Source organism: Lissotriton vulgaris, chromosome 1_1, assembly GCF_964263255.1.
Source record: "Lissotriton vulgaris chromosome 1_1, aLisVul1.2, whole genome shotgun sequence".
In the NCBI taxonomy this organism is placed as follows: domain Eukaryota; kingdom Metazoa; phylum Chordata; class Amphibia; order Caudata; family Salamandridae; genus Lissotriton; species Lissotriton vulgaris.
Window position 1 is genome coordinate 35,453,991 of NC_141685.1, and position 24,938 is coordinate 35,478,928.

The window sequence follows — 24,938 nt, forward strand, 5'->3', positions numbered from 1 at the left end:
TGTACTTTGTATGTCTAATTGCATGTACAATTATTGATCCAATAGTTGTGCAGTACCCTCTGTGCACTTTTTAGTATTACTGTATTGACTATGTCGTTTTTAGATAACATTTGAATGTACTACTTTTTTAATAAATTGAATTTGTTTAATTCTTAATTGATTTGTGTGCTTTACATACTAGTTTGCTCCCTAATTTTATCATTGAATGTGGTTGTTTTTTTGCATATTGTCTATTTCCCTGTATTAGAAATCTGCTTTTTGAACAGGGGGTCCTTGTTGTTCACATTGAGAGACCTGTTTCGAGACAGCAGGCACATCGATGTGCGCTGCCCACACTGCTCACTTCTCACTAGTTAACACGTTACGGCATGACGTCATGCCAGGTGAGCGTTGTGGGGGAAGGCAAATCCTTTAAAGAGTCATTTTCTCTCTGGATTTCCCTTCTCTTTCTAAAACGCAAGAGCAGAAACATTGTGGTAGGGTCACCAGGGCTTTAATTGGAAGCTTTTTCATTATTATATGTAATAACCATAGTTGCAGCTTATTTATATTATGCAACAAATAACTATTGGCAAAGCCAATAGTCCTTACTTCTTGTTGTATCATATATCTAGATGCAATGACAGATACAGCAAAATACAAGTCGGTCGGCACACTATGCTAAACACAGATTGTTAGCGTAAGTGTTTTAAAGCCACACCCCTAATTACACTGGCCACGCCCCTTTGAGAGACCCCTCCCCCAGTTTTTTCATCCCACTTAAAGCCCTGGTCAGCAGTGATCTGTTTATGTAAAATACTGCAGATTTTAAACAAGTAGGCCAGGTGTCAGAGGTGCGGCACGTAGGCCAGCGTCAGACTAGAGGCGAGGAAGAACTGAACAGAGAGGTGGGAGAATGGAGGGCCTTGGACCAGAGCGAGAGGTTCATGTCCAGATGGAGCGCAAGGACTGACAGCCTTTGTCACTAGAACGAGTTCCCTGCGACATGTTGTGACAAAGTGTGAGAAAGCTGGTGGATGAGGTAATGAAGGGGGCCAAAGGTCACAAGTGGAAATCATGGCAAGACAGACTCCTTTCGAGGGCTGTACATTGAGTGCCATAAATGTGGTAATAGTAGTATCTGTTATTTACAGTACTTAGAATCGGCAGAACTGTAGCAGACAGCGTTCAATAAAAACATTTTATTACTCTGTGATGCAGGAACAAACATGAACTCTCATTTGGCCTGGCTGTTCCATTATCTTATGGAAATGTGAAGCGCCTAAAGGTGATTGGATTTTCAGGGAGTGCTACACAAGAAAATACACCTGACGTGGGCCACTTTATAATCGCAGCCTGGGAGGTGAGTGCAATGGAATGAAGGGGAGTCCTTCCGCTGCACACCTGGCGGGGGGGACCAGAAAGAGGAGCTGCATCTGAAGCAGTGAATGGGCGCCTTTCTTTGGCGGCGGGGGAGCTTGCAAAAGCACCCCTCGCTCCCCGCAGCCCTCCTCGCCTTTGTGCGGGCCTCACCTCGGAGCCTCGGCCAGGTAGGAGCTCTCCCTGGTGAACCGGGGTTAACGCTGCTCAAGCAGGAGTAGTGTTCGCCCTGGATCTTGAAAGCGCATGCGTGCAATCGAACGCATGCGCACTAAACGGGCAGAAGAGTGGGGAGCCTAAAAATACATGCAGACGCGACATGGGGTTTCCACGCATGCGCATACGTGGAAAGACGGGGGGGGGGGGGTAAAGACAGATGGGGTGGGTCTATTGATAGTACACCGGCAAGCATGCGCGGATGGTGTGTCTCCACTGTGCGCTTCTGTCTCCTCTACGCATGCGCGGATGTTAGTGTCTCTGGGATGTGGGCTGAATCTCCTCTGCGCATGCGTAGATCGTTGGTTGTGTCACACGCAGGGGCCGGGGTCTCTTCTACGCATGCGCCGCAGAGGCTGATAGTGAAGGCTGCAGACACCGACCCTACCCTTCACTCTGAGGCCTCTGAGCTGAGACACCATGAGAGGCCGAGGAGAGCAGCAGAGCCCGGGGGAGGAGAGGAGAGAGCAGCAGAGCCCGGGGGAGGTGAGTGCAGAGGAAGGGAGAGGAGAGAGCTGTGCCAGCAGGCCCCGGGGGAGGTCAGTGCAGAGGATGAGAGAGGAGAGAGCTGTGCCAGCAGGCCCCAGGGGAGGTGAGTGCAGAGGATGGGAGAGGAGAGAGCTGTGCCAGCAGGTCCCCGGGGAGGTGAGTGCAGAGGATGGGTGGAGAGGAGAGAGCTGTGCCAGCAGGCCCCGGGGGAGGTCAGTGCAGAGGATGAGAGAGGAGACAGCTGTGTCAGCAGGCCCCAGGGGAGGTGAGTGCAGAGGATGGGTGGAGAGGAGAGAGCTTTGCCAGCAGGCCCCAGGGGAGGTGAGTGCAGAGGAAGGGAGAGGAGAGAGCTGTGCCAACAGGCCCCAGGGGAGGTGAGTGCAGAGGATGGGAGAGGAGAGAGCTGTGCCAGCAGGCCCCAGGGGAGGTGAGTGCAGAGGATGAGAGGAGTGAGCTGTGTCAGCAGGTCCCAGGGGAGGTGAGTGCAGAGGATGAGAGAGGAGAGAGCTGTGCCAGCAGGCCCCAGGGGAGGTGAGTGCAGAGGATGAGAGAGGAGAGAGCTGTGCCCGCAGGCCCCAGGGGAGGTGAGTGCAGAGGATGGGAGAGGAGAGAGCTGTGCCAGCAGGCCCCAGGGGAGGTGAGTGCAGAGGATGAGAGAGGAGAGGAGAGAGCTGTGCCAGCAGGCCCCAGGGGAGGTGGGTGCAGAGGATGAGAGAGGAGAGGAGAGAGCTGTGCCAGCTGGCCCCAGGGGAGGTGAGTGCAGAGGATGGGAGAGGAGAGAGCTGTGCCAGCAGGCCCCAGGGGAGGTGAGTGCAGAGGAAGGGAGAGGAGAGAGCTGTGCCAGCAGGCCCCAGGGGAGGTGAGTGCAGAGGAGGAGAGAGGAGAGGAGAGAGCTGTGCCCGCAGGCCCCAGGGGAGGTGAGTGCAGAGGATGGGAGAGGAGAGGAGAGAGCTGTGCCAGCAGGCCTCAGGGGAGGTGAGTGCAGAGGATGGGAGAGGAGAGAGCTGTGCCAGCAGGCCCCAGGGGAGGTTAGTGCAGAGGATGAATGAGGAGAGAGCTGTGCCAGCAGGCCTCAGGGGAGGTGAGTGCAGAGGATGGGAGAGGAGAGAGCTGTGCCAGCAGGCCCCAGGGGAGGTGAGAGCAGAGGATGGGAGAGGAGAGAGCTGTGCCAGCAGGCCCCAGGGGAGGTGAGAGCAGAGGATGGGAGAGGAGAGAGCTGTGCCAGCAGGCCCCAGGGGAGGTGAGTGCAGAGGATGAGAGAGGAGAGGAGAGAGCTGTGCCAGCAGGCCCCAGGGGAGGTGAGTGCAGAGGATGAATGAGGAGAGAGCTGTGCCAGCAGGCCTCAGGGGAGGTGAGAGCAGAGGATGGGAGAGGAGAGAGCTGTGCCAGCAGGCCCCGGGGGAGGTGAGTGCAGAGGATGGGAGAGGAGAGAGCTGTGCCAGCAGGCCCCAGGGGAGGTGAGTGCTGAGGATGGGAGAGGAGAGAGCTGTGCCAGCAGGCCCCAGGGGAGGTGAGTGCAGAGGATGAGAGAGGAGAGGAGAGAGCTGTGCCAGCAGGCCCCAGGGGAGGTGGGTGCAGAGGATGAGAGAGGAGAGGAGAGAGCTGTGCCAGCTGGCCCCAGGGGAGGTGAGTGCAGAGGATGGGAGAGGAGAGAGCTGTGCCAGCAGTCCCCAGGGGAGGTGAGTGCAGAGGATGGGAGAGGAGAGGAGAGAGCTGTGCCAGCAGGCCCCAGGGGAGGTGAGTGCAGAGGATGAGAGAGGAGAGGAGAGAGCTGTGCCAGCTGGCCCCAGGGGAGGTGAGTGCAGAGGATGGGAGAGGAGAGGAGAGAGCTGTGCCAGCAGGCCCCAGGGGAGGTGAGTGCAGAGGATGAGAGAGGAGAGAGCTGAGCCAGCAGGCCTCAGGGGAGTTGAGTGCAGAGGATGGGAGAGGAGAGGGCTGAGCCAGCAGGCCTCAGGGGAGGTGAGTGCAGAGGATGAGAGAGGAGAGAGCTGTGCCATCAGGCCCCGGGGGAGGTGAGTGCAGAGGATGAGAGAGGAGAGAGCTGTGTCAGCAGGCCCCAGGGGAGGTGAGTGCAGAGGATGGGAGAGGAGAGGAGAGAGCTGTGCCAGCAGGCCCCAGGGGAGGTGAGTGCAGAGGATGAGAGAGGAGAGAGCTGAGCCAGCAGGCCTCAGGGGAGGTGAGTGCAGAGGATGGGAGAGGAGAGGGCTGAGCCAGCAGGCCTCAGGGGAGGTGAGTGCAGAGGATGAGAGAGGAGAGAGCTGTGCCATCAGGCCCCGGGGGAGGTGAGTGCAGAGGATGAGAGAGGAGAGAGCTGTGTCAGCAGGCCCCAGGGGAGGTGAGTGCAGAGGATGGGAGAGGAGAGGAGAGAGCTGTGCCAGCAGGCCCCAGGGGAGGTGAGTGCAGAGGATGGGTGGAGAGGAGAGACCTGTGCCAGCAGGCCCCGGGGGAGGTGAGTGCAGAGGATGGGTGGAGAGGAGAGACCTGTGCAAGCAGGCCCCGGGGGAGGTGAGTGCAGAGGATGGGAGAGGAGAGAGCTGTGCCCGCAGGCCCCAGGGGAGGGGAGTGCAGAGGATGGGTGGAGAGGAGAGACCTGTGCCAGCAGGCCCCGGGGGAGGTGAGTGCAGAGGATGGGAGAGGAGAGAGCTGTGCCAGAAGGCCCCAGGGGAGGTGAGAGCAGAGGATGGGAGAGGAGAGGAGAGAGCTGTGCCAGAAGGCCCCGGGGGAGGTGAGAGCAGAGGATGGGAGAGGAGAGAGCTGTGCCCGCAGGCCCCAGGGGAGGTGAGTGCAGAGGATGGGAGAGGAGAGAGCTGTGCCAGCAGGCCCCAGGGGAGGTGAGAGCAGAGGATGGGAGAGGAGAGAGCTGTGCCAGCAGGCCCCAGGGGAGGTGAGTGCAGAGGATGGTAGAGGAGAGAGCTGTGCCAGCAGGCCCCAGGGGAGGTGAGAGCAGAGGATGGGAGAGGAGAGAGCTGTGCCAGCAGGCCCCAGGGGAGGTGAGTGAAGAGGATGGGTGGAGAGGAGAGAGCTGTGCCAGCAGACCCCAGGGGAGGTGAGTGCAGAGGATGAGAGAGGAGAGAGCTGTGCCAGCAGGCCCCAGGGGAGGTGAGTGCAGAGGATGAGAGAGGAGAGAGCTGTGCCAGCAGGCCCCAGGGGAGGTGAGTGCAGAGGATGAGAGAGGAGAGGAGAGAGCTGTGTCAGCAGGCCCCAGGGGAGGTGAGTGCATCAGCAGGCCCCAGGGGAGGTGAGTGCAGAGGATGAGAGAGGAGAGGAGAGAGCTGTGCCAGCCGGCCCCAGGGGAGGTGAGAGCAGAGGATGAGAGAGGAGAGAGCTGTGCCAGCAGGCCCTAGGGGAGGTGGGTGCAGAGGATGAGAGGAGAGGAGAGAGCTGTGCCAGCAGGCCCCAGGGGAGGTGAGTGCAGAGGATGAGAGAGGAGAGAGCTGTGCCAGCAGGCCCCAGGGGAGGTGAGTGCAGAGGATGAGAGAGGAGAGAGCTGTGCCAGCAGGCCCCAGGGGAGGTGAGTGCAGAGGATGAGAGAGGAGAGGAGAGAGCTGTGTCAGCAGGCCCCAGGGGAGGTGAGTGCAGAGGATGAGAGAGGAGAGAGCTGTGCCAGCAGGCCCCAGGGGAGGTGAGTGCAGAGGATGGGAGAGGAGAGGGCTGAGCCAGCAGGCCTCAGGGGAGGTGAGTGCAGAGGATGAGAGAGGAGAGAGCTGAGCCAGCAGGCCTCAGGGGAGGTGAGTGCAGAGGATGGGAGAGGAGAGGGCTGAGCCAGCAGGCCTCAGGGGAGGTGAGTGCAGAGGATGAGAGAGGAGAGAGCTGTGCCATCAGGCCCCGGGGGAGGTGAGTGCAGAGGATGAGAGAGGAGAGAGCTGTGTCAGCAGGCCCCAGGGGAGGTGAGTGCAGAGGATGGGAGAGGAGAGGAGAGCGCTGTGCCAGCAGGCCCCAGGGGAGGTGAGTGCAGAGGATGAGAGAGGAGAGAGCTGAGCCAGCAGGCCTCAGGGGAGGTGAGTGCAGAGGATGGGAGAGGAGAGGGCTGAGCCAGCAGGCCTCAGGGGAGGTGAGTGCAGAGGATGAGAGAGGAGAGAGCTGTGCCATCAGGCCCCGGGGGAGGTGAGTGCAGAGGATGAGAGAGGAGAGAGCTGTGTCAGCAGGCCCCAGGGGAGGTGAGTGCAGAGGATGGGAGAGGAGAGGAGAGAGCTGTGCCAGCAGGCCCCAGGGGAGGTGAGTGCAGAGGATGGGTGGAGAGGAGAGACCTGTGCCAGCAGGCCCCGGGGGAGGTGAGTGCAGAGGATGGGTGGAGAGGAGAGACCTGTGCCAGCAGGCCCCGGGGGAGGTGAGTGCAGAGGATGGGAGAGGAGAGAGCTGTGCCCGCAGGCCCCAGGGGAGGGGAGTGCAGAGGATGGGTGGAGAGGAGAGACCTGTGCCAGCAGGCCCCGGGGGAGGTGAGTGCAGAGGATGGGAGAGGAGAGAGCTGTGCCAGCCGGCCCCAGGGGAGGTGAGAGCAGAGGATGAGAGAGGAGAGAGCTGTGCCAGCAGGCCCTAGGGGAGGTGGGTGCAGAGGATGAGAGGAGAGGAGAGAGCTGTGCCAGCAGGCCCCAGGGGAGGTGAGTGCAGAGGATGAGAGAGGAGAGAGCTGTGCCAGCAGGCCCCAGGGGAGGTGAGTGCAGAGGATGAGAGAGGAGAGAGCTGTGCCAGCAGGCCCCAGGGGAGGTGAGTGCAGAGGATGAGAGAGGAGAGGAGAGAGCTGTGTCAGCAGGCCCCAGGGGAGGTGAGTGCAGAGGATGAGAGAGGAGAGAGCTGTGCCAGCAGGCCCCAGGGGAGGTGAGTGCAGAGGATGGGAGAGGAGAGGGCTGAGCCAGCAGGCCTCAGGGGAGGTGAGTGCAGAGGATGAGAGAGGAGAGAGCTGAGCCAGCAGGCCTCAGGGGAGGTGAGTGCAGAGGATGGGAGAGGAGAGGGCTGAGCCAGCAGGCCTCAGGGGAGGTGAGTGCAGAGGATGAGAGAGGAGAGAGCTGTGCCATCAGGCCCCGGGGGAGGTGAGTGCAGAGGATGAGAGAGGAGAGAGCTGTGTCAGCAGGCCCCAGGGGAGGTGAGTGCAGAGGATGGGAGAGGAGAGGAGAGAGCTGTGCCAGCAGGCCCCAGGGGAGGTGAGTGCAGAGGATGAGAGAGGAGAGAGCTGAGCCAGCAGGCCTCAGGGGAGGTGAGTGCAGAGGATGGGAGAGGAGAGGGCTGAGCCAGCAGGCCTCAGGGGAGGTGAGTGCAGAGGATGAGAGAGGAGAGAGCTGTGCCATCAGGCCCCGGGGGAGGTGAGTGCAGAGGATGAGAGAGGAGAGAGCTGTGTCAGCAGGCCCCAGGGGAGGTGAGTGCAGAGGATGGGAGAGGAGAGGAGAGAGCTGTGCCAGCAGGCCCCAGGGGAGGTGAGTGCAGAGGATGGGTGGAGAGGAGAGACCTGTGCCAGCAGGCCCCGGGGGAGGTGAGTGCAGAGGATGGGTGGAGAGGAGAGACCTGTGCCAGCAGGCCCCGGGGGAGGTGAGAGCAGAGGATGGGAGAGGAGAGGAGAGAGCTGTGCCAGAAGGCCCCGGGGGAGGTGAGAGCAGAGGATGGGAGAGGAGAGAGCTGTGCCCGCAGGCCCCAGGGGAGGTGAGTGCAGAGGATGGGAGAGGAGAGAGCTGTGCCAGCAGGCCCCAGGGGAGGTGAGAGCAGAGGATGGGAGAGGAGAGAGCTGTGCCAGCAGGCCCCAGGGGAGGTGAGTGCAGAGGATGGGAGAGGAGAGAGCTGTGGCAGCAGGCCCCAGGGGAGGTGAGTGAAGAGGATGGGTGGAGAGGAGAGAGCTGTGCCAGCAGACCCCAGGGGAGGTGAGTGCAGAGGATGAGAGAGGAGAGAGCTGTGCCAGCAGGCCCCAGGGGAGGTGAGTGCAGAGGATGAGAGAGGAGAGAGCTGTGCCAGCAGGCCCCAGGGGAGGTGAGTGCAGAGGATGAGAGAGGAGAGGAGAGAGCTGTGCCAGCAGGCCCCAGGGGAGGTGAGTGCAGAGGTTGAGAGAGGAGTGGAGAGAGCTGTGCCAGCAGGCCCCAGGGGAGGTGAGAGCAGAGGATGAGAGAGGAGAGAGCTGTGCCAGCAGGCCCTAGGGGAGGTGGGTGCAGAGGATGAGAGGAGAGGAGAGAGCTGTGCCAGCAGGCCCCAGGGGTGGTGAGTGCAGAGGATGGGAGAGGAGAGAGCTGTGCCAGCAGGCCCCAGGGGAGGTGAGTGCAGAGCAGGCCCCAGGGGAGGTGAGTGCAGAGGATGAGAGAGGAGAGAGCTGTGCCAGCAGGCCCCAGGGGAGGTGAGTGCAGAGGATGAGAGAGGAGAGAGCTGTGCCAGCAGGCCCCAGGGGAGGTGAGTGCAGAGGATGAGAGAGGAGAGAGTTGTGCCCGCAGACCCCAGGGGAGGTGAGTGCAGAGGATGAGAGGAGAGGAGAGAGCTGTGCCCGCAGGCCCCAGGGGAGGTGAGTGCAGAGGATGAGAGGAGAGGAGAGAGCTGTGCCAGCAGGCCAGTGGGGAGGTGAGTGCAGAGGATGAGAGAGGAGAGAGCTGTGCCCGCAGGCCCCAGGGGAGGTGAGTGCAGAGGATGAGAGGAGAGGAGAGAGCTGTGCCAGCAGGCCCCAGGGGAGGTGAGTGCAGAGGATGAGAGGAGAGGAGAGACCTGTGCCAGCAGGCCCCGGGGGAGGTGAGTGCAGAGGATGAGAGAGGGGAGAGCTGTGTCAGCTGGCCCCAGGGGAGGTGAGTGCAGAGGATGAGAGAGGAGAGAGCTGTGCCCGCAGGCCCCAGGGGAGGTGAGTGCAGAGGATGAGAGAGGAGAGATCTGTGCCATCAGGCCCCGGGGGAGGTGAGTGCAGAGGATGAGAGAGGAGAGAGCTGTGTCAGCAGGCCCCAGGGGAGGTGAGTGCAGAGGATGGGAGAGGAGAGGAGAGAGCTGTGCCAGCAGGCCCCAGGGGAGGTGAGTGCAGAGGATGGGTGGAGAGGAGAGACCTGTGCCAGCAGGCCCCGGGGGAGGTGAGTGCAGAGGATGGGTGGAGAGGAGAGACCTGTGCAAGCAGGCCCCGGGGGAGGTGAGTGCAGAGGATGGGAGAGGAGAGAGCTGTGCCCGCAGGCCCCAGGGGAGGGGAGTGCAGAGGATGGGTGGAGAGGAGAGACCTGTGCCAGCAGGCCCCGGGGGAGGTGAGTGCAGAGGATGGGAGAGGAGAGAGCTGTGCCAGAAGGCCCCAGGGGAGGTGAGAGCAGAGGATGGGAGAGGAGAGGAGAGAGCTGTGCCAGAAGGCCCCGGGGGAGGTGAGAGCAGAGGATGGGAGAGGAGAGAGCTGTGCCCGCAGGCCCCAGGGGAGGTGAGTGCAGAGGATGGGAGAGGAGAGAGCTGTGCCAGCAGGCCCCAGGGGAGGTGAGAGCAGAGGATGGGAGAGGAGAGAGCTGTGCCAGCAGGCCCCAGGGGAGGTGAGTGCAGAGGATGGTAGAGGAGAGAGCTGTGCCAGCAGGCCCCAGGGGAGGTGAGAGCAGAGGATGGGAGAGGAGAGAGCTGTGCCAGCAGGCCCCAGGGGAGGTGAGTGAAGAGGATGGGTGGAGAGGAGAGAGCTGTGCCAGCAGACCCCAGGGGAGGTGAGTGCAGAGGATGAGAGAGGAGAGAGCTGTGCCAGCAGGCCCCAGGGGAGGTGAGTGCAGAGGATGAGAGAGGAGAGAGCTGTGCCAGCAGGCCCCAGGGGAGGTGAGTGCAGAGGATGAGAGAGGAGAGGAGAGAGCTGTGTCAGCAGGCCCCAGGGGAGGTGAGTGCATCAGCAGGCCCCAGGGGAGGTGAGTGCAGAGGATGAGAGAGGAGAGGAGAGAGCTGTGCCAGCCGGCCCCAGGGGAGGTGAGAGCAGAGGATGAGAGAGGAGAGAGCTGTGCCAGCAGGCCCTAGGGGAGGTGGGTGCAGAGGATGAGAGGAGAGGAGAGAGCTGTGCCAGCAGGCCCCAGGGGAGGTGAGTGCAGAGGATGAGAGAGGAGAGAGCTGTGCCAGCAGGCCCCAGGGGAGGTGAGTGCAGAGGATGAGAGAGGAGAGAGCTGTGCCAGCAGGCCCCAGGGGAGGTGAGTGCAGAGGATGAGAGAGGAGAGGAGAGAGCTGTGTCAGCAGGCCCCAGGGGAGGTGAGTGCAGAGGATGAGAGAGGAGAGAGCTGTGCCAGCAGGCCCCAGGGGAGGTGAGTGCAGAGGATGGGAGAGGAGAGGGCTGAGCCAGCAGGCCTCAGGGGAGGTGAGTGCAGAGGATGAGAGAGGAGAGAGCTGAGCCAGCAGGCCTCAGGGGAGGTGAGTGCAGAGGATGGGAGAGGAGAGGGCTGAGCCAGCAGGCCTCAGGGGAGGTGAGTGCAGAGGATGAGAGAGGAGAGAGCTGTGCCATCAGGCCCCGGGGGAGGTGAGTGCAGAGGATGAGAGAGGAGAGAGCTGTGTCAGCAGGCCCCAGGGGAGGTGAGTGCAGAGGATGGGAGAGGAGAGGAGAGCGCTGTGCCAGCAGGCCCCAGGGGAGGTGAGTGCAGAGGATGAGAGAGGAGAGAGCTGAGCCAGCAGGCCTCAGGGGAGGTGAGTGCAGAGGATGGGAGAGGAGAGGGCTGAGCCAGCAGGCCTCAGGGGAGGTGAGTGCAGAGGATGAGAGAGGAGAGAGCTGTGCCATCAGGCCCCGGGGGAGGTGAGTGCAGAGGATGAGAGAGGAGAGAGCTGTGTCAGCAGGCCCCAGGGGAGGTGAGTGCAGAGGATGGGAGAGGAGAGGAGAGAGCTGTGCCAGCAGGCCCCAGGGGAGGTGAGTGCAGAGGATGGGTGGAGAGGAGAGACCTGTGCCAGCAGGCCCCGGGGGAGGTGAGTGCAGAGGATGGGTGGAGAGGAGAGACCTGTGCCAGCAGGCCCCGGGGGAGGTGAGTGCAAAGGATGGGAGAGGAGAGAGCTGTGCCCGCAGGCCCCAGGGGAGGGGAGTGCAGAGGATGGGTGGAGAGGAGAGACCTGTGCCAGCAGGCCCCGGGGGAGGTGAGTGCAGAGGATGGGAGAGGAGAGAGCTGTGCCAGCCGGCCCCAGGGGAGGTGAGAGCAGAGGATGAGAGAGGAGAGAGCTGTGCCAGCAGGCCCTAGGGGAGGTGGGTGCAGAGGATGAGAGGAGAGGAGAGAGCTGTGCCAGCAGGCCCCAGGGGAGGTGAGTGCAGAGGATGAGAGAGGAGAGAGCTGTGCCAGCAGGCCCCAGGGGAGGTGAGTGCAGAGGATGAGAGAGGAGAGAGCTGTGCCAGCAGGCCCCAGGGGAGGTGAGTGCAGAGGATGAGAGAGGAGAGGAGAGAGCTGTGTCAGCAGGCCCCAGGGGAGGTGAGTGCAGAGGATGAGAGAGGAGAGAGCTGTGCCAGCAGGCCCCAGGGGAGGTGAGTGCAGAGGATGGGAGAGGAGAGGGCTGAGCCAGCAGGCCTCAGGGGAGGTGAGTGCAGAGGATGAGAGAGGAGAGAGCTGAGCCAGCAGGCCTCAGGGGAGGTGAGTGCAGAGGATGGGAGAGGAGAGGGCTGAGCCAGCAGGCCTCAGGGGAGGTGAGTGCAGAGGATGAGAGAGGAGAGAGCTGTGCCATCAGGCCCCGGGGGAGGTGAGTGCAGAGGATGAGAGAGGAGAGAGCTGTGTCAGCAGGCCCCAGGGGAGGTGAGTGCAGAGGATGGGAGAGGAGAGGAGAGAGCTGTGCCAGCAGGCCCCAGGGGAGGTGAGTGCAGAGGATGAGAGAGGAGAGAGCTGAGCCAGCAGGCCTCAGGGGAGGTGAGTGCAGAGGATGGGAGAGGAGAGGGCTGAGCCAGCAGGCCTCAGGGGAGGTGAGTGCAGAGGATGAGAGAGGAGAGAGCTGTGCCATCAGGCCCCGGGGGAGGTGAGTGCAGAGGATGAGAGAGGAGAGAGCTGTGTCAGCAGGCCCCAGGGGAGGTGAGTGCAGAGGATGGGAGAGGAGAGGAGAGAGCTGTGCCAGCAGGCCCCAGGGGAGGTGAGTGCAGAGGATGGGTGGAGAGGAGAGACCTGTGCCAGCAGGCCCCGGGGGAGGTGAGTGCAGAGGATGGGTGGAGAGGAGAGACCTGTGCCAGCAGGCCCCGGGGGAGGTGAGTGCAGAGGATGGGAGAGGAGAGAGCTGTGCCCGCAGGCCCCAGGGGAGGGGAGTGCAGAGGATGGGTGGAGAGGAGAGACCTGTGCCAGCAGGCCCCGGGGGAGGTGAGTGCAGAGGATGGGAGAGGAGAGAGCTGTGCCCGCAGGCCCCAGGGGAGGGGAGTGCAGAGGATGGGTGGAGAGGAGAGACCTGTGCCAGCAGGCCCCGGGGGAGGTGAGTGCAGAGGATGGGAGAGGAGAGAGCTGTGCCAGAAGGCCCCAGGGGAGGTGAGAGCAGAGGATGGGAGAGGAGAGGAGAGAGCTGTGCCAGAAGGCCCCGGGGGAGGTGAGAGCAGAGGATGGGAGAGGAGAGAGCTGTGCCCGCAGGCCCCAGGGGAGGTGAGTGCAGAGGATGGGAGAGGAGAGAGCTGTGCCAGCAGGCCCCAGGGGAGGTGAGAGCAGAGGATGGGAGAGGAGAGAGCTGTGCCAGCAGGCCCCAGGGGAGGTGAGTGCAGAGGATGGGAGAGGAGAGAGCTGTGCCAGCAGGCCCCAGGGGAGGTGAGTGAAGAGGATGGGTGGAGAGGAGAGAGCTGTGCCAGCAGACCCCAGGGGAGGTGAGTGCAGAGGATGAGAGAGGAGAGAGCTGTGCCAGCAGGCCCCAGGGGAGGTGAGTGCAGAGGATGAGAGAGGAGAGAGCTGTGCCAGCAGGCCCCAGGGGAGGTGAGTGCAGAGGATGAGAGAGGAGAGGAGAGAGCTGTGCCAGCAGGCCCCAGGGGAGGTGAGTGCAGAGGTTGAGAGAGGAGTGGAGAGAGCTGTGCCAGCAGGCCCCAGGGGAGGTGAGAGCAGAGGATGAGAGAGGAGAGAGCTGTGCCAGCAGGCCCTAGGGGAGGTGGGTGCAGAGGATGAGAGGAGAGGAGAGAGCTGTGCCAGCAGGCCCCAGGGGTGGTGAGTGCAGAGGATGGGAGAGGAGAGAGCTGTGCCAGCAGGCCCCAGGGGAGGTGAGTGCAGAGCAGGCCCCAGGGGAGGTGAGTGCAGAGGATGAGAGAGGAGAGAGCTGTGCCAGCAGGCCCCAGGGGAGGTGAGTGCAGAGGATGAGAGAGGAGAGAGCTGTGCCAGCAGGCCCCAGGGGAGGTGAGTGCAGAGGATGAGAGAGGAGAGAGTTGTGCCCGCAGACCCCAGGGGAGGTGAGTGCAGAGGATGAGAGGAGAGGAGAGAGCTGTGCCCGCAGGCCCCAGGGGAGGTGAGTGCAGAGGATGAGAGGAGAGGAGATAGCTGTGCCAGCAGGCCAGTGGGGAGGTGAGTGCAGAGGATGAGAGAGGAGAGAGCTGTGCCCGCAGGCCCCAGGGGAGGTGAGTGCAGAGGATGAGAGGAGAGGAGAGAGCTGTGCCAGCAGGCCCCAGGGGAGGTGAGTGCAGAGGATGAGAGGAGAGGAGAGACCTGTGCCAGCAGGCCCCGGGGGAGGTGAGTGCAGAGGATGAGAGAGGGGAGAGCTGTGTCAGCTGGCCCCAGGGGAGGTGAGTGCAGAGGATGAGAGAGGAGAGAGCTGTGCCCGCAGGCCCCAGGGGAGGTGAGTGCAGAGGATGGGAGAGGAGAGAGCTGTGCCAGCAGGCCCCAGGGGAGGTGAGTGCAGAGGATGGGAGAGGAGAGAGCTGTGCCAGCAGGCCCCAGGGGAGGTTAGTGCAGAGGATGGGAGAGGAGAGGAGAGAGCTGTGCCAGCAGGCCCCAGGGGAGTTGAGTGGAGAGGATGAGAGGAGAGGAGAGACCTGTGCCAGCAGGCCCCGGGGGAGGTGAGTGCAGAGGATGGGAGAGGAGAGAGCTGTGCCAGAAGGCCCCAGGGGAGGTGAGAGCAGAGGATGGGAGAGGAGAGGAGAGAGCTGTGCCAGAAGGCCCCAGGGGAGGTGAGAGCAGAGGATGGGAGAGGAGAGAGCTGTGCCAGAAGGCCCCAGGGGAGGTGAGAGCAGAGGATGGGAGAGGAGAGGAGAGAGCTGTGCCAGCAGGCCCCAGGGGAGGTGAGTGCAGAGGATGGGAGAGGAGAGAGCTGTGCCAGCAGGCCCCAGGGGAGGTGAGAGCAGAGGATGGGAGAGGAGAGAGCTGTGCCAGCAGGCCCCAGGGGAGGGGAGGTGAGAGCAGAGGATGGGAGAGGAGAGAGCTGTGCCAGCAGGCCCCAGGGGAGGTGACTGAAGAGGATGGGTGGAGAGGAGAGAGCTGTGCCAGCAGACCCCAGGGGAGGTGAGTGCAGAGGATGAGAGAGGAGAGAGCTGTGCCAGCAGGCCCCAGGGGAGGTGAGTGCAGAGGATGAGAGAGGAGAGGAGAGAGCTGTGCCAGCAGGCCCCAGGGGAGGTGAGTGCAGAGGATGAGAGAGGAGAGGAGGGAGCTGTGCCAGCAGGCCCCAGGGGAGGTGAGAGCAGAGGATGAGAGAGGAGAGAGCTGTGCCAGCAGGCCCTAGGGGAGGTGGGTGCAGAGGATGAGAGGAGAGGAGAGAGCTGTGCCAGCAGGCCCCAGGGGTGGTGAGTGCAGAGGATGGGAGAGGAGAGAGCTGTGCCAGCAGGCCCCAGGGGAGGTGAGTGCAGAGCAGGCCCCAGGGGAGGTGAGTGCAGAGGATGAGAGAGGAGAGAGCTGTGCCAGCAGGCCCCAGGGGAGGTGAGTGCAGAGGATGAGAGAGGAGAGAGCTGTGCCAGCAGGCCCCAGGGGAGGTGAGTGCAGAGGATGAGAGAGGAGAGAGCTGTGCCCGCAGACCCCAGGGGAGGTGAGTGCAGAGGATGAGAGGAGAGGAGAGAGCTGTGCCCGCAGGCCCCAGGGGAGGTGAGTGCAGAGGATGAGAGGAGAGGAGAGAGCTGTGCCAGCAGGCCCCAGGGGAGGTGAGTGCAGAGGATGAGAGAGGAGAGAGCTGTGCCCGCAGGCCCCAGGGGAGGTGAGTGCAGAGGATGAGAGGAGAGGAGAGAGCTGTGCCAGCAGGCCCCAGGGGAGGTGAGTGCAGAGGATGAGAGGAGAGAGCTGTGCCAGCCTGCCCCAGGGGAGGTGAGTGCAGAGGATGAGAGGAGAGGAGAGAGCTGTGCCAGCAGGCCCCAGGGGAGGTGAGTGCAGAGGATGAGAGGAGAGGAGAGACCTGTGCCAGCAGGCCCCGGGGGAGGTGAGTGCAGAGGATGAGAGAGGAGAGAGCTGTGTCAGCTGGCCCCAGGGGAGGTGAGTGCAGAGGATGAGAGAGGAGAGAGCTGTGCCCGCAGGCCCCAGGGGAGGTGAGTGCAGAGGATGAGAGGAGAGGAGAGAGCTGTGCCAGCAGTCCCCAGGGGAGGTGAGTGCAGAGGATGAGAGAGGAGAGAGCTGTGCCAGCAGGCCCCAGGGGAGGTGAGTGCAGAGGATGAGAGGAGAGAGCTGTGCCAGCTGGCCCCAGGGGAGGTGAGTGCAGAGGATGAATGAGGAGAGAGCTGTGCCAGCAGGCCCCAGGGGAGGTGAGTGCAAAGGATGGGTGGAGAGGATAGAGCTGTGCCAGCAGGCCCCAGGGGTGGTGAGTGGAGAGGATGAGAGGAGAGAGCTGTGCCAGCTGGCCCCGGGGAGGTGAGTGCAGAGGATGAATGAGGAGAGAGCTGTGCCAGCAGGCCCCAGGGGAGGTGAGTGCAGAGGATGGGAGAGGAGAGGAGAGAGCTGTGCCAGCAGGCCCCAGGGGAGGTGAGTGGAGAGGATGGGAGAGGAGAGAGCTGTGCCCGCAGGCCCCAGGGGAGGTGAGTGCAGAGGATGAGAGAGGAGAGAGCTGTGCCCGCAGGCCCCAGGGGAGGTGAGTGCAGAGGATTAGAGGAGAGGAGAGAGCTGTGCCAGCAGGCCCCAGGGGAGGTGAGTGCAGAGGATGAGAGAGGAGAGAGCTGTGCCCGCAGGCCCCAGGGGAGGTGAGTGCAGAGGATGAGAGGAGAGGAGAGAGCTGTGCCAGCAGGCCCCAGGGGAGGTGAGTGCAGAGGATGAGAGGAGAGGAGAGACCTGTGCCAGCAGGCCCCGGGGGAGGTGAGTGCAGAGGATGAGAGAGGAGAGAGCTGTGCCCGCAGGCCCCAGGGGAGGTGAGTGCAGAGGATGAGAGGAGAGGAGAGAGCTGTGCCAGCAGTCCCCAGGGGAGGTGAGTGCAGAGGATGAGAGAGGAGAGAGCTGTGCCAGCAGGTCCCAGGGGAGGTGAGTGGAGAGGATGAGAGGAGAGAGCTGTGCCAGCTGGCCCCAGGGGAGGTGAGTGCAGAGGATGAATGAGGAGAGAGCTGTGCCAGCAGGCCCTAGGGGAGGTGGGTGCAGAGGATGAGAGGAGAGGAGAGAGCTGTGCCAGCAGGCCCCGGGGGAGGTGAGTGCAGAGGATGAGAGAGGAGAGAGCTGTGCCCGCAGGCCCCAGGGGAGGTGAGTGCAGAGGATGAGAGAGGAGAGAGCTGTGCCCGCAGGCCCCAGGGGAGGTGAGTGCAGAGGATGAGCGGAGAGGAGAGAGCTGTGCCAGCAGGCCACAGGAGAGGTGAGTGCAGAGGATGAGAGAGGAGAGAGCTGTGCCAGCAGGCCCCAGGGGAGGTGAGTGCAGAGGATGAGAGAGGAGAGAGCTGTGCCCGCAGGCCCCAGGGGAGGTGAGTGCAGAGGATGAGAGGAGAGGAGAGAGCTGTGCCAGCAGGCCCCAGGGGAGGTGAGTGCAGAGGATGAGAGAGGAGAGAGCTGTGCCCGCAGTCCCCAGGGGAGGTGAGTGCAGAGGATGAGAGGAGAGGAGAGAGCTGTGCCAGCAGGCCCCAGGGGAGGTGAGTGCAGAGGATGAGAGGAGAGAGCTGTGCCAGCCTGCCCCAGGGGAGGTGAGTGCAGAGGATGAGAGAGGAGAGAGCTGTGCCCGCAGGCCCCTGGGGAGGTGAGTGCAGAGGATGAGAGGAGAGGAGAGACCTGTGCCAGCAGGTCCCAGGGGAGGTGAGTGCAGAGGATGAGAGAGGAGAGAGCTGTGCCAGCAGGTCCCAGGGGAGGTGAGTGGAGAGGATGAGAGGAGAGAGCTGTGCCAGCAGGCCCCAGGGGAGGTGAGTGCAGAGGATGAATGAGGAGAGAGCTGTGTCAGCAGGCCCTGGGGGAGGTGAGTGCAGAGGATGGGAGAGGAGTGAGTTGTGCCAGCAGGCCCCGGGGGAGGTGAGTGCAGAGGATGGGTGGAGAGGAGAGAGCTGTGCCAGCAGGCCCCAGGGGAGGTGAGTGCAGAGGATGAATGAGAAGAGAGAGAGCTGTGCCAGCAGGCCCCAGGGGAGGTGAGTGCAGAGGATGAATGAGGAGAGAGCTGTGCCAGCAGGCCCCAGGGGAGGTGAGTGGAGAGGATGAATGAGGAGAGAGCTGTGCCAGCAGGCCCCAGGGGAGGTGACTGCAGAGGATGAATGAGGAGAGAGCTGTGCCAGCAGGCCCCAGGGGAGGTGAGTGGAGAGGATGAGAGAGGAGAGAGCTGTGCCAGCAGGCCCTAGGGGAGGTGTGTGCAGAGGATGAGCGGAGAGGAGAGAGCTGTGCCAGCAGACCCCGGGGGAGGTGAGTGCAGAGGATGAATGAGGAGAGAGCTGTGCCAGCAGGCCCTAGGGGAGGTGGGTGCAGAGGATGAGAGGAGAGGAGAGAGCTGTGCCAGCAGGCCCCGGGGGAGGTGAGTGCAGAGGATGAGAGAGGAGAGAGCTGTGCCCGCAGGCCTCAGGGGAGGTGAGTGCAGAGGATGAGAGAGGAGAGAGCTGTGCCAGCAGGCCCTAGGGGAGGTGGGTGCAGAGGATGAATGAGGAGAGAGCTGTGCCAGCAGGCCCCGGGGGAGGTGAGTGCAGAGGATGGGAGAGGATAGAGGTGTGCCAGCAGGCCCTAGGGGAGGTGAGTGCAGAGGATGGGAGAGGAGAGGAGAGAGCTGTGCCAGCAGGCCCCGGGGGAGGTGAGTGCAGAGGATGAGAGAGGAGAGAGCTGTGCCCGCAGGCCCCAGGGGAGGTGAGTGCAGAGGATGAATGAGGAGAGAGCTGTGCCAGCAGGCCCTAGGGGAGGTGGGTGCAGAGGATGAATGAGGAGAGAGCTGTGCCAGCAGGCCCCAGGGGAGGTGAGTGCAGAGGATGAATGAGGAGAGAGCTGTGCCAGCAGGCCCTAGGGGAGGTGGGTGCAGAGGATGAGAGAGGAGAGAGCTGTGCCCGCAGGCCCCAGGGGAGGTGAGTGCAGAGGATGAATGAGGAGAGAGCTGTGCCAGCAGGCCCTAGGGGAGGTGGGTGCAGAGGATGAGAGGAGAGGAGAGAGCTGTGCCAGCAGGCCCCGGGGGAGGTGAGTGCAGAGGATGAATGAGGAGAGAGCTGTGCCAGCTGGCCCCAGGGGAGGTGAGTGCAGAGGAGGAGAGAGGAGAGAGCTGTGCCAGCAGGCCCCAGGGGAGGTGAGGGCAGAGGATGAGAGAGAAGAGAGCTGTGCCAGCAGGCCCCAGGGGAGGTGAGTGCAGAGGAGGAGAGAGGAGAGAGCTGTGCCCGCAGGCCCCAGGGGTGGTGAGTGCAGAGGATGGGAGAGGAGAGGAGAGAGCTGTGCCAGCAGGTCCCAGGGGAGGTGAGTGCAGAGGATGAGAGGAGAGAGCTGTGCCAGCTGGCCCCGGGGGAGGTGAGTGCAGAGGATGGGAGAGGAGAGGAGAGAGCTGTGCCAGCAGGCCCCAGGGGAGGTGAGTGCAGAGGAAGGGAGAGGAGAGAGCTGTGCCAGCAGGCCCCGGGGGAGGTGGGTGCAGAGGATGAGAGGAGAGGAGAGAGCTGTGCCAGCAGGCCCCGGGGGAGGTGAGTGCAGAGGATGAGAGAGGAGAGAGCTGTGCCCGCAGGCCCCAGGGGAGGTGAGTGCAGAGGATGAGAGAGGAGAGAGCTGTGCCAGCAGGCCCCGGGGGAGGTGGGTGCAGAGGATGAGAGGAGAGGAGAGAGCTGTGCCAGCAGGCCCCAGGGGAGGTGAGTGCAGAGGATGAGAGGAGAGGAGAGAGCTGTGCCAGCAGGCCCCGGGGGAGGTGAGTGCAGAGGATGAGAGAGGAGAGAGCTGTGCCCGCAGGCCCCAGGGGAGGTGAGTGCAGAGGATGAGAGAGGAGAGAGCTGTGCCAGCAGGCCCCGGGGGAGGTGAGTGCAGAGGATGAGAGAGGAGAGAGCTGTGCCCGCAGGCCCCAGGGGAGGTGAGTGCAGAGGATGAGAGAGGAGAGAGCTGTGCCCGCAGGCCCCAGGGGAGGTGAGTGCAGAGGATGAGCGGAGAGGAGAGAGCTGTGCCAGCAGACCCCGGGGGAGGTGAGTGCAGAGGATGAATGAGGAGAGAGCTGTGCCAGCAGGCCCCAGGGGAGGTGAGTGCAGAGGATGGGAGAGGAGAGAGCTGTGTCAGCAGGCCCCAGGGGAGGTGAGTGCAGAGGATGGGTGGAGAGGACAGAGCTGTGCCAGCAGGCCCCAGGGGAGGTGAGTGCAGAGGATGGGAGAGGAGAGGAGAGAGCTGTGCCAGCAGGCCCCAGGGGAGGTGAGTGCAGAGGATGAGAGGAGAGAGCTGTGCCAGCTGGCCCCAGGGGAGGTGAGTGGAGAGGATGAGAGGAGAGAGCTGTGCCAGCAGGCCCCAGGGGTGGTGAGTGCAGAGGATGAATGAGGAGAGAGCTGTGCCAGCAGGCCCCAGGGGAGGTGAGCGCAGAGGATAGGAGGAGAGGAGAGAGCTGTGCCAGCAGGCCCCAGGGGAGGTGAGCGCAGAGGATAGGAGGAGAGGAGAGAGCTGTGCCTGCAGGCCCCAGGGGAGGTGAGCGCAGAGGATAGGAGGAGAGGAGAGAGCTGTGCCAGCAGGCCCCAGGGGAGGTGAGTGCAGAGGAAGGGAGAGGAGAGAGCTTTGCCAGCAGGCCCTAGGGGAGGTGGGTGCAGAGGATGAGAGGAGAGGAGAGAGCTGTGCCAGCAGGCCTCGGGGGAGGTGAGTGCAGAGGATGAGAGAGGAGAGAGCTGTGCCAGCAGGCCCTAGGGGAGGTGGGTGCAGAGGATGAGAGGAGAGGAGAGAGCTGTGCCAGCAGGCCCCGGGGGAGGTGAGTGCAGAGGATGAGAGAGGAGAGAGCTGTGCCCGCAGGCCCCAGGGGAGGTGAGTGCAGAGGATGAGAGAGGAGAGAGCTGTGCCCGCAGGCCCCAGGGGAGGTGAGTGCAGAGGATGAGCGGAGAGGAGAGAGCTGTGCCAGCAGTCCCCAGGGGAGGTGAGTGCAGAGGATGAGAGAGGAGAGAGCTGTGCCAGCAGGCCCCAGGGGAGGTGAGTGCAAAGGATGGGTGGAGAGGAGAGAGCTGTGCCCGCAGGCCCCAGGGGAGGTGAGTGCAGAGGATGAGAGAGGAGAGAGCTGTGCCAGCTGGCCCCAGGGGTGGTGAGTGCAGAGGATGGGAGAGTAGAGGAGAGAGCTGTGCCAGCAGGCCCCAGGGGAGGTGAGTGCAGAGGATGGGAGAGGAGAGGAGAGAGCTGTACCAGCAGGCCCCAGGGGAGATGAGTGGAGAGGATGAGAGGAGAGAGCTGTGCCAGCTGGCCCCGGGGAGGTGAGTGCAGAGGATGGGAGAGGAGAGGAGAGAGCTGTGCCAGCAGGCCCCAGGGGAGGTGAGTGCAGAGGATGGGAGAGGAGAGAGAGAGAGCTGTGCCAGCAGGCCCCAGGGGAGGTGAGTGGAGAGGATGAGAGGAGAGAGCTGTGCCAGCTGGCCCCGGGGGAGGTGAGTGCAGAGGATGAATGAGGAGAGAGCTGTGCCAGCAGGCCCCAGGGGAGGTGAGTGCAGAGGATGAATGAGGAGAGAGCTGTGCCAGCAGGCCCTAGGGGAGGTGAGTGCAGAGGATGAATGAGGAGAGAGCTGTGCCAGCAGGCCCCAGGGGAGGTGAGTGCAGAGGATGGATGAGAGGAGAGAGCTGTGCCAGCAGGCCCCAGGGGAGGTGAGTGCAGAGGATGAGAGAGGAGAGAGCTGTGCCAGCAGGCCCCGGGGGAGGTGAGTGCAGAGGATGAATGAGGAGAGAGCTGTGTCAGCAGGCTCCAGGGGAGGTGAGTGCAGAGGATGGATGAGAGGAGAGAGCTGTGCCAGCAGGCCCCAGGGGAGGTGAGTGGAGAGAGCTGTGCCAGCAGGCCCCAGGGGAGGTGAGTGCAGAGGATGAGAGGAGAGGAGAGACCTGTGCCAGCAGGCCCCGGGGGAGGTGAGTGCAGAGGATGGGTGGAGAGGAGAGAGCTGTGCCAGCAGGCCCCAGGGGAGGTGAGTGCAGAGGATGAGAGAGGAGAGAGCTGTGCCAGCAGGTCCCAGGGGAGGTGAGTGCAGAGGATGAGAGAGGAGAGAGCCGTGCCAGCAGGCCCCAGGGGAGGTGAGTGCAGAGGATGAATGAGGAGAGAGCTGTGCCAGCTGGCCCCAGGGGAGGTGAGTGCAGAGGATGAGAGGAGAGGAGAGAGCTGTGCCAGCAGGCCCCGGGGGAGGTGAGTGCAGAGGATGAGAGAGGAGAGAGCTGTGCCCGCAGGCCCCAGGGGAGGTGAGTGCAGAGGATGAGAGAGGAGAGAGCTGTGCCAGCAGGTCCCAGGGGAGGTGAGTCCAGAGGATGAGAGAGGAGAGAGCTGTGCCCGCAGGCCCCAGGGGAGGTGGGTGCAGAGGATGAGAGGAGAGGAGAGAGCTGTGCCAGCAGGCCCCGGGGGAGGTGAGTGCAGAGGATGAGAGAGGAGAGAGCTGTGCCCGCAGGCCCCAGGGGAGGTGAGTGCAGAGGATGAATGGGGAGAGAGCTGTGCCAGCAGGCCCTAGGGGAGGTGGGTGCAGAGGATGAGAGGAGAGGAGAGAGCTGTGCCAGCAGGCCCCGGGAGAGGTGAGTGCAGAGGATGAGAGAGGAGAGAGCTGTGCCCGCAGGCCCCAGGGGAGGTGAGTGCAGAGGATGAGAGAGGAGAGAGCTGTGCCAGCAGGCCCCAGGGGAGGAGAGTGCAGAGGATGGGAGAGGAGAGGAGAGAGCTGTGCCAGCAGGCCCCGGGGGAGGTGAGTGCAGAGGATGAGAGAGGAGAGAGCTGTGCCCGCAGGCCCCAGGGGAGGTGAGTGCAGAGGATGAATGAGGAGAGAGCTGTGCCAGCAGGCCCCTGGGGAGGTGAGTGCAGAGGATGAGAGGAGAGGAGAGAGCTGTGCCAGCAGGCCCCAGGGGAGGTGAGTGCAGAGGATGAGAGGAGAGGAGAGAGCTGTGCCAGCAGGCCCCAGGGGAGGTGGGTGCAGAGGATGAGAGGAGAGGAGAGAGCTGTGCCAGCAGGCCCCGGGGGAGGTGAGTGCAGAGGATGATAGAGGAGAGAGCTGTGCCCGCAGGCCCCAGGGGAGGTGACAGGGGAGGTGAGTGCAGAGGATGAGAGGAGAGGAGAGAGCTGTGCCAGCAGTCCCCAGGGGAGGTGAGTGCAGAGGATGAGAGAGGAGAGAGCTGTGCCAGCAGGTCCCAGGGGAGGTGAGTGGAGAGGATGAGAGGAGAGAGCTGTGCCCGCAGGCCCCAGGGGAGGTGAGTGCAGAGGATGAATGAGGAGAGAGCTGTGCCAGCAGTCCCCAGGGGAGGTGAGTGCAGAGGATGAGAGAGGAGAGAGCTGTGCCAGCAGGTCCCAGGGGAGGTGAGTGGAGAGGATGAGAGGAGAGAGCTGTGCCAGCAGTCCCCAGGGGAGGTGAGTGCAGAGGATGAATGAGGAGAGAGCTGTGCCAGCAGGCCCCAGGGGAGGTGAGTGCAGAGGATGAATGAGGAGAGAGCAGTGCCAGTAGGCCCCAGGGGAGGTGAGTGCAGAGGATGAATGAGGAGAGAGCTGTGCCAGCAGGCCCCAGGGGAGGTGAGTGCAGAGGATGAGAGAGGAGAGAGCTGTGCCCGCAGGCCCCGGGGGAGGAGAGTGCAAAGGATGGGTGGAGAGGAGAGAGCTGTGCCCGTAGGCCCCAGGGGAGGTGAGTGCAGAGGATGAGAGAGGAGAGAGCTGTGCCCGCAGGCCCCGGGGGAGGAGAGTGCAAAGGATGGGTGGAGAGGAGAGAGCTGTGCCAGCAGGCCCCAGGGGAGGTGAGTGCAGAGGATGAGAGGAGAGAGCTGTGCCAGCAGGCGACAGGAGAGGTGAGTGCAGAGGATGAGAGAGGAGAGAGCTGTGCCCGCAGGCCCCAGGGGAGGTGAGTGCAGAGGATGAATGAGGAGAGAGCTGTGCCAGCAGGCCCCAGGGGAGGTGAGTGCAGAGGATGGGAGAGGATAGAGCTGTGCCCGCAGGCCCCAGGGGTGGTGAGTGCAGAGGATGGGAGAGGAGAGGAGAGAGCTGTGCCAGCAGGCCCCAGGGGAGGTGAGTGCAAAGGATGGGTGGAGAGGAGAGAGCCGTGCCAGCAGGCCCCAGGGGTGGTGAGTGCAGAGGATGGGAGAGGAGAGAGCTGTGCCAGCAGGCTCCGGGGGAGGTGAGTGCAGAGGATGGGAGAGGAGAGGAGAGAGCTGTGCCAGCAGGCCCCAGGGGAGGTTAGTGCAGAGGATGGGAGAGGAGAGGAGAGAGCTGTGTCAGCAGGCCCCAGGGGAGGTGAGTGCAGAGGATGGGAGAGGAGAGGAGAGAGCTGTGCCAGCTGGCCCCGGGGGAGGTGAGTGCAGAGGATGGGAGAGGAGAGGAGAGAGCTGTGCCAGCAGGCCCCAGGGGAGGTTAGTGCAGAGGATGGGAGAGGAGAGGAGAGAGCTGTGCCAGCAGGCCCCAGGGGTGGTGAGTGGAGAGGATGAGAGGAGAGAGCTGTGCCAGCTGGCCCCGGGGAGGTGAGTGCAGAGGATGAATGAGGAGAGAGCTGTGCCAGCAGGCCCCAGGGGAGGTGAGTGCAGAGGATGGGAGAGGAGAGAGCTGTGCCCGCAGGCCCCAGGGGAGGTGAGTGCAGAGGATGAGAGAGGAGAGAGCTGTGCCCGCAGGCCCCAGGGGAGGTGAGTGCAGAGGATTAGAGGAGAGGAGAGAGCTGTGCCAGCAGGCCCCAGGGGAGGTGAGTGCAGAGGATGAGAGAGGAGAGAGCTGTGCCCGCAGGCCCCAGGGGAGGTGAGGGCAGAGGATGAGAGGAGAGGAGAGAGCTGTGCCAGCAGGCCCCAGGGGAGGTGAGTGCAGAGGATGAGAGGAGAGGAGAGACCTGTGCCAGCAGGCCCCGGGGGAGGTGAGTGCAGAGGATGAGAGAGGAGAGAGCTGTGCCCGCAGGCCCCAGGGGAGGTGAGTGCAGAGGATGAGAGGAGAGGAGAGAGCTGTGCCAGCAGTCCCCAGGGGAGGTGAGTGCAGAGGATGAGAGAGGAGAGAGCTGTGCCAGCAGGTCCCAGGGGAGGTGAGTGGAGAGGATGAGAGGAGAGAGCTGTGCCAGCTGGCCCCAGGGGAGGTGAGTGCAGAGGATGAATGAGGAGAGAGCTGTGCCAGCAGGCCCTAGGGGAGGTGGGTGCAGAGGATGAGAGGAGAGGAGAGAGCTGTGCCAGCAGGCCCCGGGGGAGGTGAGTGCAGAGGATGAGAGAGGAGAGAGCTGTGCCCGCAGGCCCCAGGGGAGGTGAGTGCAGAGGATGAGAGAGGAGAGAGCTGTGCCCGCAGGCCCCAGGGGAGGTGAGTGCAGAGGATGAGCGGAGAGGAGAGAGCTGTGCCAGCAGGCCACAGGAGAGGTGAGTGCAGAGGATGAGAGAGGAGAGAGCTGTGCCAGCAGGCCCCAGGGGAGGTGAGTGCAGAGGATGAGAGAGGAGAGAGCTGTGCCCGCAGGCCCCAGGGGAGGTGAGTGCAGAGGATGAGAGGAGAGGAGAGAGCTGTGCCAGCAGGCCCCAGGGGAGGTGAGTGCAGAGGATGAGAGAGGAGAGAGCTGTGCCCGCAGGCCCCAGGGGAGGTGAGTGCAGAGGATGAGAGGAGAGGAGAGAGCTGTGCCAGCAGGC

General features: G+C 63.4%; 1 protein-coding gene across 1 annotated transcript in view; it reads left to right on the forward strand.

Moving 5' to 3' along the window:
• The first annotated feature begins 1,925 nt into the window (after positions 1–1,925).
• LOC147737084 (uncharacterized) overlaps positions 1,926–24,938 on the forward strand; it is a 466,498-nt gene continuing 443,485 nt past the window's right edge. Inside the window, 1 exon segment of the mRNA XM_086922785.1 lies at positions 1,926–2,061. Within this exon segment, the coding sequence (XP_086778911.1) occupies positions 1,996–2,061 (66 nt within the window). The 5' untranslated portion in view covers positions 1,926–1,995.